Genomic DNA, 21,046 nt, shown 5'->3' on the forward strand with positions numbered 1-21,046 from the left:
GGAAAGAGAGTCAGACAGGGTGGGAATGTAGTTAGCAGGGGAGTGAAAGATAAAAGCGGTTGATTACTAGTTGAGAAGGGAGAAAAAGTGAGCAGACTGAAAGAACACTTTAATGAATTGTTGAACGTAGAGAATGAAAGTAATGCTAGTATAAGTGGCTGGGAGAAGGAGGGAGGTGAGAAGACAGGAAGAAATCAGTAGGATGGAAGTTGTGGAAGCAATAAAGGAAGTCAAAATGGGGAAAGCCCCAGGAATTGGTCAAGTGTGGGGTGAAATGCTGAAGCATAGGGGAGAGATAGTAGTAGAATGGATGTGGAAGATGTGCAGATTGGCCTGGGAGGAAGGCAGAGTCTCGAAGGATTGGAAGTGAGGTATAATTATTCCCTTGTGCAAAGGGAAAGGGGGAAAAAGAAGTGTGTGGTAATCATAGGGGCATTTGTCTTCTTAGTGTAATAGGAAAAGTATACGGTAGGATACTTATTGACAGAGTTAGGGAAATAACAGAGGAATTAGTTGGAGAAGAACAGGGAGGCTTTAGGAAGGGAAGAGGTTGTGTAGATCAGATATTCATTCTTAGATCTTTAGTGGAAAAGTTTCTAGAGATGGGAAAGAAGTTGAATGCAGCCTTCATCGATTTGGAGAAAGCATATGACAGGGTAGATAGACAAGGATTGCGGAAAGTATTAAGAATATACTAAGTAGATGGGAAGTTGCTGAATGCTGTGAAGAGCACATATGAGGGTGCTAAGGCTGCAGCGCATGTGGATAGTGAACTGAGTGAGTTTTTCTATTTGAAGGTTAGGTTGAAAAAGGGATGTGCCATGTCTCCATGGTTGTTCAATCTGTATGTGGATGGGGTTATAAAAGAGATACAAGGTAGGGCAGTGGATGCTGGAATGGCTCTAATGAAAGAGGGTAGTGTTTGGAAACTCCCTGTACTGTTGTTTGCAGATGATACTGTGTTGTCGAGTGAAGACGAAGGAGAGCTGCAAGGCTTGGTGGATGAGTCTGGGAGAGTGTAAGAAATGGAATCTAAAGATGAATGTAGGGAAGAGTAAAGTTATGGTCTTTGAAGGAGGTGAAGTCTGTGAATTTACAGTGAGGTTGGATGATGAGGAAATGGAAAATGTGAGTACATTTAAGTACTTGGGTAGTGTGATGAATAAGGATAGAAGTTTGGAGGATGAAGTGCTTGAAAGGGTACAAGGGAGAAAGGTTGCTGGTTCCTTGAAGGGAGTGATAAGAAACAGGAAAATGAGCATGGAAGTGAAGAAGTTACTATATGACAGTATTGTGATACCAGCTCTAACGTATGGAAGTGAAGCTTGGATGTTGTTGGAGAGACATAAGTCAAGAGTGAGAGCAGTGGGAATGAGTTATTTGAGAGGAGCCTGTGGAGTCACATGGAGAGACAGGTTGACAAATGAGGATGCGAAGAAGTGTTGTGATGTGGATGTGGTTGTGATAGGAAGTGTTAGGAGAAACACATTGAGGTGGTTTGGCCATGTGGATGGGATGGAGAGTGAGAGACTGATGAGGAGAGTGTATGTGAGTGAGGTGGAGGGGGAGAGAGGGAGAATATATGAGAGAGCGGGGTGCGAATTGGGAGCCGGGCAGTGAAATGGCGGGGGACAGGGTGACATGGAGGTGATTTGTTTGTGGCCACCCAGAATGAGAGATTAAGGCATTCTTGCAATATATATATATATATATATATATATATATATATATATATATATATACATACACTCAACCTTCAGCTATCACGGGTTCCGCTATAGCGTATCTTGCTATCACGCCTATATAAAAAACTACCCAAATACCTTTATCACGCACTAAATGCCTGCTATCACGTACCGGAAATGCTCGAAATTTTCAAGAAGACCAGGCTCTGGTGCTCCGCCCAGCCAACAAAAGCTTCACTCCATGATAGGTCGTGTGACATCAGCGCCAGCCGGGCACTGATTGGCCGCTCGACCGAGTCTCCTGCCTGCCAAACCATTCAAGTGTGTATGAACAGTGACAGCGAGAACAATAACCTTTTTTATGATATGACCATAGCCAACGTACCCCCTCCCTGTCCCACTACCATCACCCAACATAATGCTGCGGCACCTGGCAGGGAAATAAAAGAAAAGGAAGAACCTAAGTTATGCAGATAAATTGGAAATGTGAAACTTATAGACAATGGAGAGACCAAGCGAAGAGTGGGGAAGAAATATAACATCAGTGAATCAACTGTGAGGGGTATTTATAAGAATCATGATCACATCATAAAACATGCTCATTTTTGGACTATTGTATGTTAATATGTGGTACAAAATGGGTATCTTAGGGGTAAAGATTGAGGTCATGGCACCAATTAGAATTATTTCCATAAGTTCTTCAATTCGGCTATCACGGTTTCGGCTATAGCGCAGCCACAGCAGGACCAATTGGGAGTGATAGCCGAGGGTTGAGTGTACAGTAAATCCTCGTTTTTTGCATGGCGGACGTTCCACCAAAACCACATGAAACGCGAAACGTCGAAATGTGAAGTTAAGAATCAGTGGGAAAAATTAGAGGAGCGTTCTGGTGGGACATGTACCGACCCTATCAGAAAGTACTATAACACCAAACAGGCCCTATGCAAAATTTACTGAAGTGTGTATACTAGTGCTAAAACAGCATAACACAATTAACATGTACTTGAAAAGACATTAAAACTGTTATAAAGAGCTGCAGCACCAAAAATCCTTACCAGAAATAAAGTGAACACTGGCTTGAGTGCCAGGTGAAGGTGTGTTGAGGGTAGATGGGCTAGTTACTAGATGACTTGGGCCTCTCTGGGGAAGCCCCGTCACCTATGCTGAAGCCCTCAAAGTTGAACTCAGGCTCTCACACCTCCGCTTCCTCTCTGTCCACTTCTGCTCCTTTGTCCACCCCTGCTGGCAGGTCCAAGTCTTGCAGAATAGCAGCCACATTCTGTCTCTCATGAAAATATCGTGTGATCTGGGCTTGTTTCTGCTCCTTTATGTTTCTGTTGTAGACGGCCATCACTTGAGACTTCAGATCACTCAAGGTCGATTGGATGTTGGTAGCCTCAGGCATAGTCCTGGTGTATGCATCGAAGGTGGTTGCCATGTCGGTTATGGTGGACAAGGTCTGGGACAATTTCTGTGTGCTCATCTTGCCCTCTGCAGTGTGCTCTTGCCTTTCATTCTCCTCTTCGCTAGAGTTCAGTCTAGGTCGTAGTATGTCAAGTGTTGCCTTACAGCCTTTTTGTCCACCTTTGCTGTGTCTTGGCTTGTGTTTCTGATTGGTTCCACAGCGGCTGCCAGAGTGTCTTCTTCCCTCTGCCGCTCACCTTCCACAGTCAGGTGAGGGAAAAGTTTCTTTCACCCGTGTGCAATAGTGGCTGGGGTAATTTTGTTCCAGCCTTCGACCATGATATCCACTGCATTTTTATGTTGAATTCCTTCCAGAACTGACTTGTTGTCTTGGCAGGTCGAGAATCGGCAGGTGGTGACGGGGGTGTGGGTGCGCTAGGAGACTGGTCTGGCCTTGAGGACGGGCCCAGTCTGGACTCCCCTGGACTAGTTTGTGACTGTTCCGCCCTGGGAGACATTGCTGCTGGTATACCCTGTGGACTGCTGGGGAGGTCCTGAGACTGGCCTGCTTCTCCTTAGGCTGCTGCGATGGCCCTGCAACATCCCCCTCACCTCGTTGCTCCGCGCGCTGTACACTCACTGGCACGCTTCATTGCAAACGTCGAAGCGCGGTTGTCCAGGTGTGGGTTGGGAAGCCACAAGCCATGAGGCGAACACAACACAAAAACAAGCAATGGCATGTGGGTCTGTAGTACTGCCGCTGTATCGGTACTTTAGAGGGCAGGGTGGTTGCAAGATGGCCGCCAACAAATGAGCATCAGTATGCGTCATCGGCTGCCAGCTGGGAGCATCGAAATGTAGGGAAATTCACGAATTGTGAGACAACTCAGAAACTTTTTTCGTGCGTTAAAAATGAGGGGTCAGAGTAAAATGCATCAATTATATATATATATCCATCCATCCATCCATCATCCAATCCTACATTGCCCCATGAGGAGCGTAGGAGCCCGGGGCTAGGCAGTTGGTCCCGACATTTAAGATGAGAGTGACCAGCCTCACTCATCCTTGAGTGGCATTCCGTGAGCAATCAACCCCAACCACTGCTTGGATATAAACCTTCACCAGCTCAATCCGATTGGAGCGCAGTAATTACCCATTAAACCACCAGGCGCCAAAATTTGGTTATATGGTTACCACCCAGTGTAGTAAATGGTTTCCTGGTGCACAGGAAACCATTTGGCTTGTCACTCAGTGTAGAGTCATCCACGGGCTGAAGCAAGTGGAAAGAATGAAGGAAAGAAAGACAAGAGAATGAAGGGAAAGAAGGATGGAGAGGAAAGGGCAGACACCCGAGAGCAGCACTACATCGAGTGAGTGGATGGTGAATTCCCCCACCTACCACTTGTTTATATATATATATATATATATATATATATATATATTGTTGGAAGGACACAAGTCAAGAGTGAGAGCAGTGGAAATGAGTTATTTAAGAGGAGCCTGTGGAGTCACATGGAGAGACAGGCTGACGAATGAGGATATAAAGGAGCGTTGTGGTGTGGATGTGGATGTGATAGGAAGTGTTATGAGGAACACACTGAGGTGGTTTGGCCATGTGGAGAGGATGGAGGGTGAAAGACTGACGAAGAGAGTGTATGTGAGTGAGGTGGAGGGGGGAAGAGGGAGGGGGAGGCCGAGGATGAGTTGGAGGGATGGGGTGGAGAGGTATATGAGAGAGGAGGGTGTGAGTTGGGAGCAGGGCAGTGAAATGGCGGGGGACAGGACGACGTGGAGGCGATTTGTTTGTGGCCACCCCAAACGGGATTGAGGCATCTGGCAATAGATAGATAGATAGATAGATATATATATATATATATATATATATATACATACATACATACACATACACTCAAACCTTGATTTAAGGGACTAAATGGAGAATCAACCTGTCCCTTACTTGAAAATGTTCCTTACTTCAAAAAGTTCATTGTTTTGTGGCCACCCCAAACGGGATTGAGGCATCTGGCAATAGATAGATAGATAGAAAAAGAATCTTATTATGAAATGCAATGATTGTTTCACTTATTTTACTTATTTATATGATTATGAATATTATTTTACGGGTACTGTACAAGGAAACATGTTATTGTGTATAATCGAGACATTACGTATCATTTTTTAATGGTCTTGTCCGTTAGTCAGGTAGAATTTGGAGTCCTGTAAATCTGAAATCCCTTAAATGGAGGTCCCTTAAATCGAGGTCTGCCAATCATCTGGGACAATACACTCATAAATAATCCTATTTATCAGGTCAGTGACTAACATCACCCCTATATCGCCTGAGGCCTTCAACATTTCAGCAGTCAACCCAGACACACCTGCTGCCTTCCCCACCTTCATCCTGCCTATTGCCTCACTCACAGTAGCAGCATCAATCAAAGGCCAAGGGCCAGACACTGGATCTGCTGGCTCCAAACCTTCCCTGTCCCAGTCAAACTGCTCATTCAACAACCGGTTATAATGCTCTCTCCATTCATCTTTAATATCCTCACTGTTCACCACTACCCTTCCTTCATCATTCTTCACACACTGCTGACCTATAATAACCCGATTATCCCTCTTCACCTGACCTACCACCCTAAATATCATATTTTTCCTTTCCCCATGATTTAGGTTATCAAGTAAAAGTCTTTGTGACTCAGACTTTGCCCTGTATACCTCTCTTCTAGCCCTACGCTTGGCAGCCAAATATTCCTCTATGCTACCACCCTTCTTCCATTCCCGGAAAAGCCTTCTTTTCTCCTTAACTGCAGCTTCTACACCCTCATCCCACCACCAAGTTACTTTATGTCTTGGTGGTCCTCTTGTCCAGCCACATGTTACATCAGTAACTCTCAAGAGCTTGTTCTTGAGGGCTCTGTACTGTTCATTAACGCCTCTGTCTACAGCTCCCTGTTCTGCCACCACTCTCCTCAACTCATTATAGAATCATATAATTATATATTGTACTGCTATTTTCTTTACAGAATGAAAATCTCGTTGGGTTTATCTGTTCGCTGACATGAATATAAATGAGTGAATTGTATGGGTGTTGTGATAATTATAACGCTACCCCTCATGGGGCGTGGAGGGCTGGCAGGGACTAAATGTGGGGGATGAATTAGTTGTTTACACTGGGAGAGGGGTTTGGTAAAGAAGGGGTTAATAATTATGAAAGCCTTAAAGAGCAAATACTGTATTTCATGCATTGATGAAAAGTGTGACATTGATAAATCGTATGTTTACATTTGGGTTGTTCAAGGAAAAATGCTTTGAAAATACAAAGAAATTTCTAAATAAATGTTGGAAACTAAGAGAGAAGAAAAGAAAGGAGCTCAGCAACCAGAACAGTAACTAAAACAACATAAAGAGGGGCCACTGAAAAGACTATCCCGATCTCATCATTGATTGCATTCCTCGCCGAGAGAAGTCCCTGTGGAAACATCCACGATTCTCCCTCACAACAAATTGCACCTTGAAAGATTCTGCGTCATTCATACATTCTTATTATGCATAACAGATGTTTATGTAATTATCCCAGGTCCGTCTGATGGTGGGATTGTACTGTATGTGGTGCGCTGCATCTTCTCTACCAAGTTTGAATACAAGTTGGAGATTGCATTCTCCAGTGACCTTGACTGGGTACAAGTGAGATAGGCTGTGGTTTTAGGCCTAGGTTAGCTTCTTTTACAGCTGTTAGGCCATTTAGATTGGCTTTAAACTTTTTTTAGACTCATTTTGGTGGGTTTAGGAATTTGTTGGGGGGGAAACCCAAGGCTCAAAAACACATCCTTATACTTTACATGTTAAATCAACCCTGAGATATGATACCCCGCCTAGCAATGGGTATTTACTTAACCAATTGCATCGTTAAACTGAGGTTTGCCTGTACAATTTTTTTTACTACTTTTTTGGTATTGCATTATTCACCTTCACTGATAACAAGAGCAGTACATACATACAGACATAGAGAGATGAAACAGACATAGGGAGTCCGACAGACAGACAGACATGAGAGGAGAGTGAGTGGAAAGTATTTGGATTAATTGTAGCTACTTTTTTTTTTTTTTTTTTTTTTTTCAAGGCCTACCTGTATGACCATTTTTGGGGGGCCATAGCACATTCATATTGTTTAATTGCTTAACTTCATTCTAATCAATGTTGTTTTATTCTTAAGCAATAAAGTTTTGCCAGAAAACAGGTTGAAAGTTCAGCAAAAAAATAAAAAGTTATTAATATTAATATCATAGATACTGTATGACCAAAATATTATAAGAAGCACAATCTATACTCAAAAACCTTTCTTAGAAAAAAAAAAAAAAAAAAAAAAACATTCTATCATCAGAACTGTGAGAATATTGCTGAACTTTGAACCTGTTTTCAGGCGTTTTATGATTAAACGTTGGAACACCTTGCATCATGCATCTCCATATAGAGTGGGCGAAAACGGCCTGTTTGTGAGGACTCCACATGCTCAGTCTGCCAGGTTAACACCTAACCTACATAAGAGGAATGGATACTGTGTATAGCTTTTATGACAATAATCCTGAGAGTCACTAAATTATTACGTGGGGGTTTCAGAGTGGAGCTGAGTGCAGAAGGGTCTGTGGGTGTTGAATGTGACCTGCTGCAGCCCATTTCCCTTACCATCTCTATCTGCCGCAACCTCACTATTGCCTGGCATAAGCAGCGTCCTGAGATTGAAGTAGCTGCCAAACTTAGACCCATCAAGGTAAGGGTGTCATATGCTGTGTTTTTGTTATAGTCTTGTTGAGATACTTGCAAGATTCATATTTAAAATGAGTAACACTTTAGTATTTGTACCTTGTAGATGTAGTCTTTGTATGATACCAGTACAGTACAGCCTTTGTTGTTAAATCCTCTTATAGGTTAGATATACTGTAATAGAAAATTTGATTTTGAGTTTTTTCAACAGCTGTGTCTAGGTTTGTAAGAACACCAAGAACCGGAACAGTATCAATGCATTAAACTATTTTGTGCTTAGAAGAGTAAAAGTGCATTGCATTAGTGTATAGTTAGTGTGAAAGTTTGTATATTGATTTACCTGAACACAGGCTTCATCAAATTCATAAAATTATGGTAAATATTTATATACCCAGATGTATGTGAGTGAGGAGGATCTCTTAGTGGCACTGACAGTGCTTCAGGATAATCTTGGGGAACAAGCTGACCAACCTCCTTCAGCACTTCAGCCTGGCCCTGCTGATGCCACAGGTCTGACACTTTTTACTGATTTACCTTGCCTCATTGGTATATAGCATTCAGTAAGTTAATTAGTGCCACATATCATTAAGTAATTTTAACAAATATTTGCAAAATTTTCTTCAACACCTCTTTCAGCATATTTTTGTAATACATAATCAGCAGTTAGTTTTTCATTATGTTTTGTTTTTTTAAAGACTTCAGCATGCTTGCATGCATCGGCCTTGGTCACCTAATGGTGGCTCTCCATGTTGCTCGATCCCTTGCAGCCTCCCTTATTCCTGAATTCACACTCAATGACCTTGTCCCAGGTCTTTTTTGGTCTGCCTCTGGCAACCTTGCCCCTAGAATTAACACTTCTCATATTCTGCACCCAATTGTCATCCCCCATCCTCCTGACATGCCCAAGCCATCTGAATCTACCTCTCCTCATCACACCACAGATACAGTTCAGTCCCATCCTACCTCTTAACTCTTCCATCGTAAACCTAGCCCCCCCAGGCCTTACACTCAAGGATGCACTGCACATCCACCTAATCATTGACATTTCTGTACGTTTGAGCCTGCGAATATCCTCTTCCTTTACTGCCCAGGTCTCACTGCTATACAGCATTACACTTCAAACACATGCCACATACAAAGGTCCCTTAGCACGTAGGTAGAGCCCTCTCAATGTCAGCAGAGGCAACACCTCCCTGAACTTCTTCCAGCCACTCCTCACTCCAGTCACAGAGCTAGCTCCTTCCCCACCTCCAGCACAGAACATGTCTCCCAAATGAAAAACTCTTCCACACACTCGAGAGACTCGGCAGCAAGATAAATCCTTTCACGCCTGATGATCTCCACTTGCTCTCCCCGGCACACTGCACACTTGAAACCAGTATTATCTGGCTCGAATACCACTACATCTCTTATGCACCCACTTATTTCAAACACTGCACAAGGTGGAATTACTGTACTTCCCACGCCTTTCTTGCACATCGCACGTGGCTACTCTCCCTCTTCATTGACAGTACTGCCAGCAACCCTAGATGCCATCACTTTTGTTTTATCTGCATTTACTCTCAGGCCCTTGTTTCCCATACGATCTCTCCACTTCCTAAATCATTCCTCCACCTCCCTTTCATTCTCTGCAATCAACCCCAAATCATCGGCATACAACATTAACCACGGGAGAGGGCCTCAAGTACCATGATGAACAGCAAGGGGCTCAAGACAGACCTCTGATGCGTGCCAAGTCACAAAAAATTCATTACTCAAATCTCCATTCAGTCTTATCTGGGTGCGATCACTCATACATATAGCCATAACCACCCTAACCAGCCACTTCTCAATCCTAAGCTTTCTCATTGCCCACTTCACCACCTCCCTGTGGACTCTCAAAGGCCTCCTCCAAATCAGCAAATTCAAAGTACAGATCCCTTTTCATTTCTATAAATTTTTCCTGAAGCTGTCAAATAATGAAAATGGCATCATTGGTCCCTTTATCTGGTGTAAACACAAACTGCATCTCATCAATATTCACTCTCCCTCTAACCATACCTACTAGAATTCTCTCCATTACCTTCATTATCTGGTCCAAAAGCTTTATGCCTCAGTAGTTTCCTCTTTCCAGGGTATTAACCTTCCCCTTGTACACATTTACAGTCACACTTTTCAACCAATCATGTGGGATAACACACTCAAATATATCGTATTTCACGGCATAGAAGACGCTGCTTTGTGAAAGTTTCACCCTAATTCTAGAAGGGTAGTTTTGAGAAAAAAAGTTTGTCGACCAAGACTGCAGAAAGGTTGCTTGATATGAGTAGTTCTCACTCAAATACACACTCACTTTTCAGAATCTCTATTCAGTACTGTGTATCAGTCTTTAGTTTCTTTATTTTTAAGTAAAAGAAGGATGCAAGAAAAGAAAACAAACCAACAACCCATTGCTTACAAAAAGTTACTTCAGTCCACAGTGCTATCTTAGCACTGTTTATGTTTATGAAGTCCAAATCCTTTTGCACTATAATTTTAGAATTAACGTTCATTTCCATTAAAGTATAAGTAATATCTATCGGTATATAGAGATGGGAGCCTCTGTGGTACAGTGGTAGAGTGTGCGTTTTGTACACGGGTGGGCCAGGGTTCGCGCCCTGCCAGGGTAATAAACTTTGGGAGTGTTCACCCGGCCACGTACTGCATTGGTGGACACAAGGGGTGCTGTGGTTGAACCAATGTCGCTTACTATAAAGTATACTTGCACCCAGTCGGCTTGTGCGGGCTGATTACACTTGGTTCACAGACTACACACACATCCAAAGCCACTCCAACACTGCAATTACACTTACAAGCACTTCTCACAATTCATACAATCTCTACCAGACAGCCTAAGCCACTAGGTACAGATACGTTGGCTGTATTGTCTCGACTTCGGTCGGGATAGGCCAGTCCTGCATTGGATACTCAGACGGCTGATGATGAGGATGATGATATAGAGATGATTATTAATTTTCTTGAATTTAAAACAATAAAAACTCAATAACATCTGTTCTTTCACTTATTATTATTATTTTTTTTTAATGCAAGGAAGAAGGAACCAAAGGCCATGAGCCCGCAGTAACAGTTCCCTCCAAGAGAAAAACAAAATACAATAGAGAGCCAAATTCAAGATCCGATCATTTTGAGATGCCTGGACACACTGCTTTTGAAAGACTGGAGATCATAGGCAGCAGGAAATACGACAGAGGGAGACAGTTCCAGAGTTGACCTGTTGCATAAATGAAAGACTGGGAGTAACGGTTAACTCTTGCATTAGAGAGTTGGACAGAAAAGGGATGAGAGTTTGCTGCCAGACGGGTGGTACGCGCCCGTCATAGAGGTGGAGCAATGCAAGCAGACAGTTCAGAGGAGCAGTGACCATTAAAGTAGCGATAGAAAAGAGATAAAGATGCAACAGTGCGGCGAAGAGACAGAGGTTGAAGGGAGTCAGTAAGAGGAGGAGAGTTAATGAGACGAAAAGCCTTTGACTTGACTCCACCCTATTGAGAAGAGCTGTATGTGGGGAGCCTCCCCACACACAAAGAGCGGAGTCGGCTTAGCACACCCAATCTCTTGGAAGCAGATTTTACAAGAGATGTAATATGATCTTTCCAAGATAAGTCCCGAGTAAATGAAACCCCAAGCATGTTCAAGGATGATGCAGGATTAAGCTGAATATTATTAAACATTAGTGGGTATACCTGTGGAGATTTTGTCGGGTTGATAGGTGTAAGAACTGAGTCTTAGATGCATTAAAAACAACCATATTATTTTTACCCTAATCAGAGATACGAGCCAAGTCAGACATTAGGTGTGCCATTGCCTCATCCCTTGTTTGTTGAAGTAACTGTTGAGATGGGCGTTGCAGGAACCGAATGGAAAGGTGAAGGGTGGAGTCATCAGCGTATGCGTGGATAGGGTTAGATGTACAGCTTAGAAGATCATTGATGAATAAAAGGAAGAGAGTTGGTGATAGGACAGAGCCCTGAGGAACACCACTGTTGATAGATCTAGGAGAAGAATGATGGCCGTCTACAACAGCGGCTATAGAACGACCAGAAAGGAAGCTAGCGATGAAGGCACAGATAGAAGGATAGAAACCGTAGGAGGGCAGTTTGGAACTTAAAGATTAATGCCAGACTCGATCGAAAGCCTTTGAGATGTCAAGTACAATGGCAAAGCTTTCGCCAAAGTCCCAAAAGGAGGATGACCAGGGGTCTGAAAAGTAGGTGAGAAGATCACCAGTAGAGCTTCCGTGACGGAACCCATACTGACGATCAGAAAGAAGGTTGTGATAGGAAAGATGCCTTAAAATTTTTCTATTGAGAATTGACTCGAAAACTTTTGAAATACAGGACGTTAAAGCAATTGGACGATAGTTGGAGGGTTGGGAGTGGTCACCCTTCTTTGGGACTGGCTGAATGAGAGCAAACTTCCAGCAAGAAGGAAAGGTACAAGTTAACAGACAAAGACGAAAGAGTTTGCCTAGGCAGGGTGTAAGCACAGAAGCACAGTTCTTGAGAACAACAGGAGGGACCCCATCAGGCCCATATGCCTTGTTAGTACTGAGGCCAGTGATGGCAGAATATACATCAGCTGAAGAAATTTTAATGTCAGCCATGAGGAAGTCAGAGGGGGGAAGTGATGGAGGAAGAGCACCGGAATCGTCTAAGGTGGAATTGGAGGAGAAAGTCTGTGCGAAGAGATCTGCTTTATCAGTAGAAGAAATAGCTATAGAACCATCAGAGTAGAAAAGAGGAGGGAAGGATGAAGAGGTAAAGTTGTTAGAAAGGTTTTTGGCAAGGTGCCAGAAGGAGCGGGAAGAATTTGAGTTGGAGAGTTGAGAGCATTTAGTACGGATGAAATTATTTTTAGCAGAGCGAAGAACAGACTTAGCACGATTCCGGGCAGAAACGTAAAGATGATGTGATTTAGGGGTGGGTTAGCTTCGGTACCCCTTGTAGGCCCTCTCCTTGTTGCGGACAGGATTAGAATAAGCGTGATTAAACCAAGGCTTTCTTGCGTTAGTCAAAGGATATGAGAAAGGAATGTATGCTTCCATGCCCGAGAGAATAACCTCCGTAATATGGAAGGCACACTCAGATGGCTCACGGCCCTGGAAGCAATAATCATTCCAGGGAAAATAAAAAAAGTACTGCCTGAGGGCCTCCCAGTCCGCGGCTCCAAAATGCCACAGACGATGTTTCTTTGGAGGGTCCACATGCCGTACCGGAGTGATAGGACAGGTTAAAGTGATAAGGTTGTGATCGGAGGAGCCCAACGGAGAGAAAAGATTAACAGAGTAAGCAGAAGGATTAGTTGTGAGTAAGAGGTCAAGTATGTTGAAGCTCTCTCCAAGGCGGTCAGGGATATGGGTAGGGTGCTGTACAAGCTGCTCTAGGTCATTAAGGATAGAAAAGATGTAGGCTTGTTCACCAGGTGGATGAGTGAAAGAAGAGGAGAGCCAAAGGTGGTGGTGAACACTGAAATCTCCTAGAATGGAGATTTCAGAGAAAGAAGAAATGGATAGAGTGTGTTCCATCGTAGAAGTAAGATAGTCGAAGAATTTTTTATAGAGGAGTAGACTGTAGCACCAGTCGAACAGGGCAGTACTCCCGAGGTTGATGGCAAGCTGGTGATAGGGAGAGCTGGAGCTCCCGTTTCACCAGCCCTCAGGACTTGATCCTGACCATCTCCCTTTTCTGAACATTTTCAGTGAATTCATTTACACAGAGAGTAGGCCAGCATGCTCTCATGATACCTCTACCTTCAACTGTCTACACCACACTACATGCGCATAACATATCACACCTTCTATTCACATCTTTAGTAATGGCCGCTGCAATCTCACAATCAAATGAGGTGGTATCTCGGATTGCCACCACCGGCAGGGTAGGGCTGGAGGCACAGGGTCCTCCCGGTCGCTATCAAGCGACTGTGCCAGCAGCGACTGTTGCTATTTCCGGAAAAACTCGTCGGCGAAGAGGTGACGGTGTGGCCTTATTCTTTACTATCATCCTCGGCCTTACCTCTTATTTATAATCAGTTCATTTTTTCCTTCAGTCCATATCCCCTTTGGCCCTTTTCCTCACAGAACCACAAATCTCACCCTCTACCGATATATCTCCATTTTGTTTTCCCGGTTACCATCTCCTTACAAACTTTCGAAACAAGGGCGGCACCTGTTGTTATATCAAATCCCAATATGCAGTTGATACTATTTTAAACTTCACTTCATCCAGTTTTGATTACTCATTATATAAATTAAATTGCCAAAACATTACCAAATATATCTGTGTAGTTTATCGTTCCCCCAATGCTTCTTCGGAACCCAGTGTATTTGATTCCATATCCACTCAGTTGAGTAACCTTGACCTTGCCCTTGGCAATGAAATTACCATTTTGGGTGATTTTAACATACACAATGTTGAATGGCTATTGCATTCTGCCCGGACTGACGACGCTGGTCTAGAATGCGAGCTATTTATGAATCGTTTAATCTCACCCAGTTGGTAAAGCAACCAACCAGAATACCTGATAACCCTGACCATAATGCCCATCTCTTGGATTTATTCTTGACAAATAATCCAGATCAATACAGGATAGAGGTACTGTCACCACTTGGATCCTCTGACCACAATCTCATCAAAGCCTCATTAGTTAACCCTCCTACACCTCCCCATTCCGAACCTGTCAGGGTGACCCGATGGCACTTTGACAGGGCAGACTGGGATGGATTTAGAAATTATCTTGCTGATGTTCCATGGCAGTCTTTCTTCTCTAGTGATCCCACTCTACCCAGTCCCACATTTGTGACTTAATACTAGCTGGTATGGATTTATTCATACCAAGTCAACAATTCACTAAAAGATCAAACTCTCCAAAATGGTTTGATGGCAATTGTGCCAGAGCAACAGCCCAAAAGTCATTAGCATATAACTCTTACTTAAAATCAAAAACACCTGAATCACTCTCCCAATTTAAAATTGCTAGAAATCATGCAAAAAGCTGTATTAAATCTATCTAAATCAAACTTTCTTCAAAAGCAAGCATCAAAACTACTTAACAACCCTAATGACAATAGAATATTCTGGTCAACTCTTAATTCTTTCAATAATAACTTTAACAAGTCATCTTCCATTCCCCCACTAAAATCTTCAGATGGCAATATTACAAATGACCCACGTGGGAAAGCAGATATCTTTGCTAGTACCTTTGCAAGAAACTCTACCATAGATGATACCAGCCAGAATGTCTCAGTACTGGAACTTGATTCTCCCGAAATTGCCCCACTTAAAATACAGACAAGATTTGTAAAATCCATCCTAGACAATTTACCTACCAACAAAGCTCCAGGTCCAGATGGAATTCCGCCAATTGTTTTGAAAAAGTGTTCCCCTGAACTTGCCTCTGTCCTAGCTAAATTATTCAGACTATGCATACGTATTCCTTTATTCCCAAATTCATGGAAAGAAGCCAATATCCACCCAGTTCCGAAGAAAGGAAGTTCGTCTGACCCCTCCAATTACAGACCAATAGCTATCACATCTTCTCTTGGTAAGGTATTTGAAACTTTAATTAATAAGCATATTGTTAAACATCTTGAATCCAACAACTTAATTAATGATAGACAATACGGTTTTCGCCACGAAAGATCCACCATTGACATACTCAATCTCTTAACTCATACCATCCATCAATCAATAGATCGTTTTGGAGAAACTCATGCAGTAGCTCTTGATATCTCTAAAGCTTTCGACAGAGTATGGCACCGTTCCCTGCTGTCCAAACTCCCTTGCTATGGACTAACGTCTTTTGTTCCTTTGATTTCTTCTTATCTTAGTGACAGGAAAATAAGAGTAAAAGTAGATGATGTATATTCGAATTTCCACTCAATTAACGCCGGCGTGCCGCAGGGATCAGTTCTGGCGCCAACGCTATTTCTGGTTCATATTAATGATCTCTTATCTGTCACTCACAATCCCATTCACTCATATGCAGATGACTCAACACTACATAGTTCATTCACACTCAGACATCCATTTACAAAGTCTAATATCTCTACCTCTCAACTCAATACAGCCATCTCCATAAATGAAGATCTATCTACAATCAGTGAATGGGGGACAAAACAACCTTTGTCTCTTTTAATGCTAGTAAAACTAAATATATACAGTTTACCAATAGACAGATATTGCCAGACTCGTACATTACCTTCAGTGCTACTAATATTCCCATCTCCAAAAGTATTGAAGTTCTTGGTGTCTCACTTAACAGTGTCCTCAGCTGGACCTCTCATGTCAGATCACTTGCTAAAACCGCCTCAAAGAAACTTGGATTATTGTACAGAGTCCGTAACTTCTTCGCCGATGAGCAGTTAGCTATAATTTATAAGAGTAATGTGCGCTCTCAGCTTGAATATTGCTCACCCTTGTGGAATGGTTGTGGAGAGGTTGCATTAAGACAACTAGACAAAATTCAGAATAAAGCCGTTAGAATCATTAACAACCCTGCCATTACATATAAACTACCTCCCCGCAAGTAAGAAGGAATGTTGCCTCCCTTGCATTATTTTACAGATATTTTTTTGGCAAATGCTCAGACCCAAGTTGCGTCCATGGTGCCACCTCTCTATACCTTCCCTCGTGCTACACGGGCATCTGGTAGCGCTCATGACTGGAATGTCACTCAGTCATATTGCAGAACTTCTGCCTATCAGAATTCTTTCATTCCCCGAACTGCATCTCTGGAACTTGCTTCCCCAGAGTTGTTTTCCTCCAAATTTCAACCTACAACTCTTCAAGTCTAACTGTTACAGATATTTTATGAACAGAGGACACCAGTAATCTGGTGTATGGATTATTTTTTTTCTCCATTTGTTTTTCCTTCCTCCGTTCTGTTATTAAAAAAAAAAAAAAAAAAAAAAATTAGGGGATAAGTAAACAGCACAGATATGTTTAGTCAGAATGACAGGAAAGCCAAAGCCAGAGTGTAGAGAATTCAGAAGTATCGTGTTCAGGAACACGAGAGCAAGATAAGTCGTTCCGTATATATACACAACAGCCACCTTTGGCTTTGAAATGAGTATAGAGAAAGTAGGAGGATACAGAAAAGGGTTTGCTGTCAGTTGCCTCAGGCAGCTGAGTCTCAGTTAGAAAAAGAAGGTGAGGTTTAGAGAAGGAGAGGTGGTGCTCAACAGAGCGAAAATTAGAGGAAAGGCCACGAATGTTGCAGAAATGAAGAAGAAGAGAGTCAGACAGTGGTTCCAGGCACCTTGAGTCGTCACCTGGAGAGGGACGGATGGTGGGGGCATTTATGGTCCCCCCCCCCCCCCCCGGGGACTCCGAGGCTGGGTGATGAGACGCCATAATTTTTCGAATTTTGGAAAAGGAAGTGTAGTGTATACTGTGCATGTAGTTTGGTGTAGATAGTTAGAGAAATTTGTACAGGAGAGCATGCTGGCCTACTCTCTGTGTAACTGAGACACTGAAAAAGTTCAGCAAAGGGGGATGGTCAGGAATTAGTCCTGAGGACTGATGAAATGGGAGCTCCAGCACTCCCTGTCATCAGCTTTCCATCCATCTCGGGAGTACTGCCCTGCTCGACTGGTGCTACAGTCTACTCCTACTAAAAGAAAATATAAAGGCCATTAAAAGTAGGAATACACTTTACCTTCAATCAGTTGCCTCCATGCACTGTATATTATAGTCACAGACAACACAAACAGATTTTCTAAATCGATTACAGGGGATGTTTACAGCATTTTATTTATCCAGAAAGTACCCCATACTAGTCAGATTTGTCCCACACCTCCGGTGTTACGGTATTTTCCTGCAATTAGTCTTGACTCAGTGTGATGTGAGTACTGAAAATTGCTCCTGATGTCTCATTACCTACAGACAAAAAGAAATATCCTTAAACAAAGCAAATAAAATATGACATGAGTCTTTTCTGCTCAGCTGATATGCACCATAATACTACTTCGTTGACATCACTAAAGTAATTATGCACTCTCACTACCTCAGAAGAGAATGGGAGTATGGATTGTGTACTACTCACAGAAGTAGGTGAGCATGAGAGGGCTAAAGAAGGAGTGTGTATTGTTGTGACTAACAGATGGAAGGAGAATATAAGAGAGTACGGATCCTTGAGTAAGATTGAAAGTTGGAGTACAAATATGGGCAGTCGTGTGTGTGTATGCGCCAATGCAAGATCATGCAAGCAGAGTGAGAGAAGAGTTCTGGACAAATGTGGAAGCATGCGTGGAAAAGTTTGAAAGGAATGAGAGTGTTTTTGATTGGAGATATGAATGGTAAATTAAGGAATGTGAAGGTGGATGGAGTAGTTGGTGAGTGGAGTGAGTTACTGAGATAGATGAGAATGGCAGTGCTTTAGGGGACATTTGTATTGGGAGGGGGTTGCTGATAGCCAATACCCTTTTCAGGCACAAAATGATCCATAGGTATACATGGCAGATGATGAGAAGAGTGGGTGGCGAACTGAATGAATGGAAGGCAATGATTGATTATGTGTGTGCGGATGAAAGGATGCAAAGGTATGTATTAGATGCAAGAGTGTATAGAGGTTGAGGGAGTGAACTTTCTAACCACCACTTGGTGGTGGTGAGAATCAAGGTCCAAATGAAATGGAGAAATAGAAGAAGGGAAGGACAGGAGGAAGTAGTATATGCACAGAGGGTGGAAAGGTTTCAAGAGGATGAGAAAAAGACAAAATATATGAGAGAAGTAGAGGAACGATTGTGTAAATGTGGATTGGAGCAGATGGGGGATGTGGAAGGTGTGTGCAAGATATTCACAAGAAAACTGTACATCATGTGAGGTGGTGTATGGGGTGAAGAGAAGATGAAAGGGGATGCAAGGAACAGCATGGTGGAATGGAGAGGTGATATGGACTGTAGCACAAAAGAAGAAAGCATATAGTGAGTGGATGAGGAACAGGGGCATGGAAGAAGTTGAGAGATGGGAGAAACACATTGAGGTTGTTTGGTCATGTGGAGAGGATAGAGAGTGAGAGACTGACAAGGAGAGTATGTGGGTGAGATGGAGGAGGGGAGATGGAGGAGGAGACCAAGAATGAGATGGAGGGATGGAGTGGAGAGGTATATGAGAGAGGGGGGTGTGTGAGCTGTGAGTAGGACAGTGAAGTGGCAGGGGACAGGGCGACATGGAGGCGATTTGTTTGTGGCCACCACTTACGGGATTAAGGCGTCTTGCAGTAGAGATGGAATATCTCTGAATATCTCCATAATAATCAATCTGTCTGTCTATTGCCAGACGCCTCAATCCCGAACGGGGTGGCCACAAACAAATCGCCTCCACTTAGCCCTGTCCAATTTTTAAAAAATATATACATGTATAGCACTTTTCGTAATAAATATACAGTGTTACTCTTGCATGTCTCTGTTGTAAGTTTTCCTTTTGCATTTTAGTTAGGGATGGTTATTGGTGAATCAATATACGAAAATTCAGGATGCGTCGCCCATAAAGCCATTTTAACAAGGGATCCCGTGCTTCGCAAAGTGCGAATTAAAAAATTGAGATTGGCTGTGTTGCCCATATTCATGCACTTTATGTGAGATGACTATATATATATATATATATATATATATATATATATATACACTCAACCCTTGGCTATCACGGGTTCTGCTATAGCCTATCTCGCTATCACGCCTATATAAAAAACTACCCAAATACCTTTATCGTGCACTAAATGCCTGCTATCACACACTGCAAATGTTTGAAAATTTCAAAAAGGCCAGGCTCCAGTGCTCCGCCCAGCCAACAAAAGCTTCACTCCGTGATTGGTCGTGTGATGTCAGCACCAGCCGAGCACTGATTGGCCGCTCGACCGAGTCTCCTGCCTTCCAAACTATTCAAGTGCGTGCCCTCAGTCCGTGAACAGTGATAGCGAGAACAATAACCTTTTTTATGATATGACCATGGCCAATGTACCCCCTCCCCATCCCCCTACCATCACCCAACATAATGCTGCGGCACCTGGCAGGGAAATAAAGAAGAGGAAGAACCTAAGTTATGCAGATTAACTGGAAATGTGAAACTTATAGAGAATGGTGAGACCAAGCGAAGTGTGGGGAAGAAACATAACATCATTGAATCAACTGTGAGGGGTATTTATAAGAATCGTGATCACATCATAAAACATGCTCATATTTAGACTATTATATATTAATATGTGGTCCAAAAAGGGTATCTTAGGGGTAAATATTGAGGTCGTGGCACCAATTAAAATTATTACCATAAGTTTTTTCAGTTCACCTATCACAGTTTTGGCTATAGCGAGCCATAGCAGGACCAATTGGGAGTGATAGCCGAGGGTTGAGTGTGTATATATATATATATATATATATATATATATATATAATATCATCATCATCATCATCATCGAGACCTCCTTTCCCACCCAAGGGCAGGGTGAGGAGTAGCAGTGTCCAGACAGCCCAAAATTGCACAGTCCAATGGGCCACGCTTCCATTCACTCATCATTCAAGCCCCCGGAATCCTGGCTCTGTCGGATACACCAAAAACATTCACCACGTTCTGTAGCTTCACATAATTGTATCCGACAGAGTCAATCCAGACAATGCCACGTTAAAAAGGGGTGCCAAAAATCCTTGATCATGCACTTCTCACAAAATTCATCCAGCCAGCTCGATCTCCTGTCAGTTCCCTAGCCTCACTGACTTCCACACCTCTCTTCCTCACACATTCATCCACCATATCTCTCCACCTTCTCCTTGGCCTACCTCGCCTCCTCCCTCCTTCAAATTCGCTCAGATATACCTCCTTCACCACTCTATTGTTATCTATTCTCTCTACATGACCATACCATCTCGGTACACTCTCTTTAATTATGGTGTCCACCGACTTCCTTACTCTGCATCTTTCAGGAATCACATTATTTTGTATCTTATCCACCCTCTGTACTCAACATACATTCCTCAGCAGTCATATCTCCACTGCTTTTACTCTTGACTTTTCATTTTCATGCCACACCATAGTTCACATCCATATGTTAAAGTTGGCACTAACACTCCTTCATGTAAGCCTCGTGCAGCTGAAACACTCAAGCCTCTGTTTCTTATCAAGGCCTTCATTGGACCAGCTACTTTTCTTCCTCGTGTCACTCTA

At 42.9% G+C, this 21,046-nt stretch overlaps 1 protein-coding gene across 1 annotated transcript in view; it reads left to right on the forward strand.

The window, feature by feature from the left end:
- The window catches only part of Vps13 (vacuolar protein sorting 13C), a 1,164,731-nt gene that overhangs the window by 491,564 nt on the left and 652,121 nt on the right, over positions 1 to 21,046 (forward strand). The window contains exons 37-38 of the mRNA XM_080277871.1: positions 7,710 to 7,860; positions 8,249 to 8,363. Of these exons, the coding sequence (XP_080133997.1) occupies positions 7,710 to 7,860; positions 8,249 to 8,363 (266 nt within the window). The remainder of the gene's footprint in view (positions 1 to 7,709; positions 7,861 to 8,248; positions 8,364 to 21,046) is intronic.

The sequence above is a fragment of the Coenobita brevimanus genome, chromosome 71 (assembly GCF_032717465.1).
Source record: "Coenobita brevimanus isolate Jiangsu-jjx chromosome 71, ASM3271746v2, whole genome shotgun sequence".
Taxonomy (NCBI): Eukaryota; Metazoa; Arthropoda; class Malacostraca; order Decapoda; family Coenobitidae; genus Coenobita; species Coenobita brevimanus.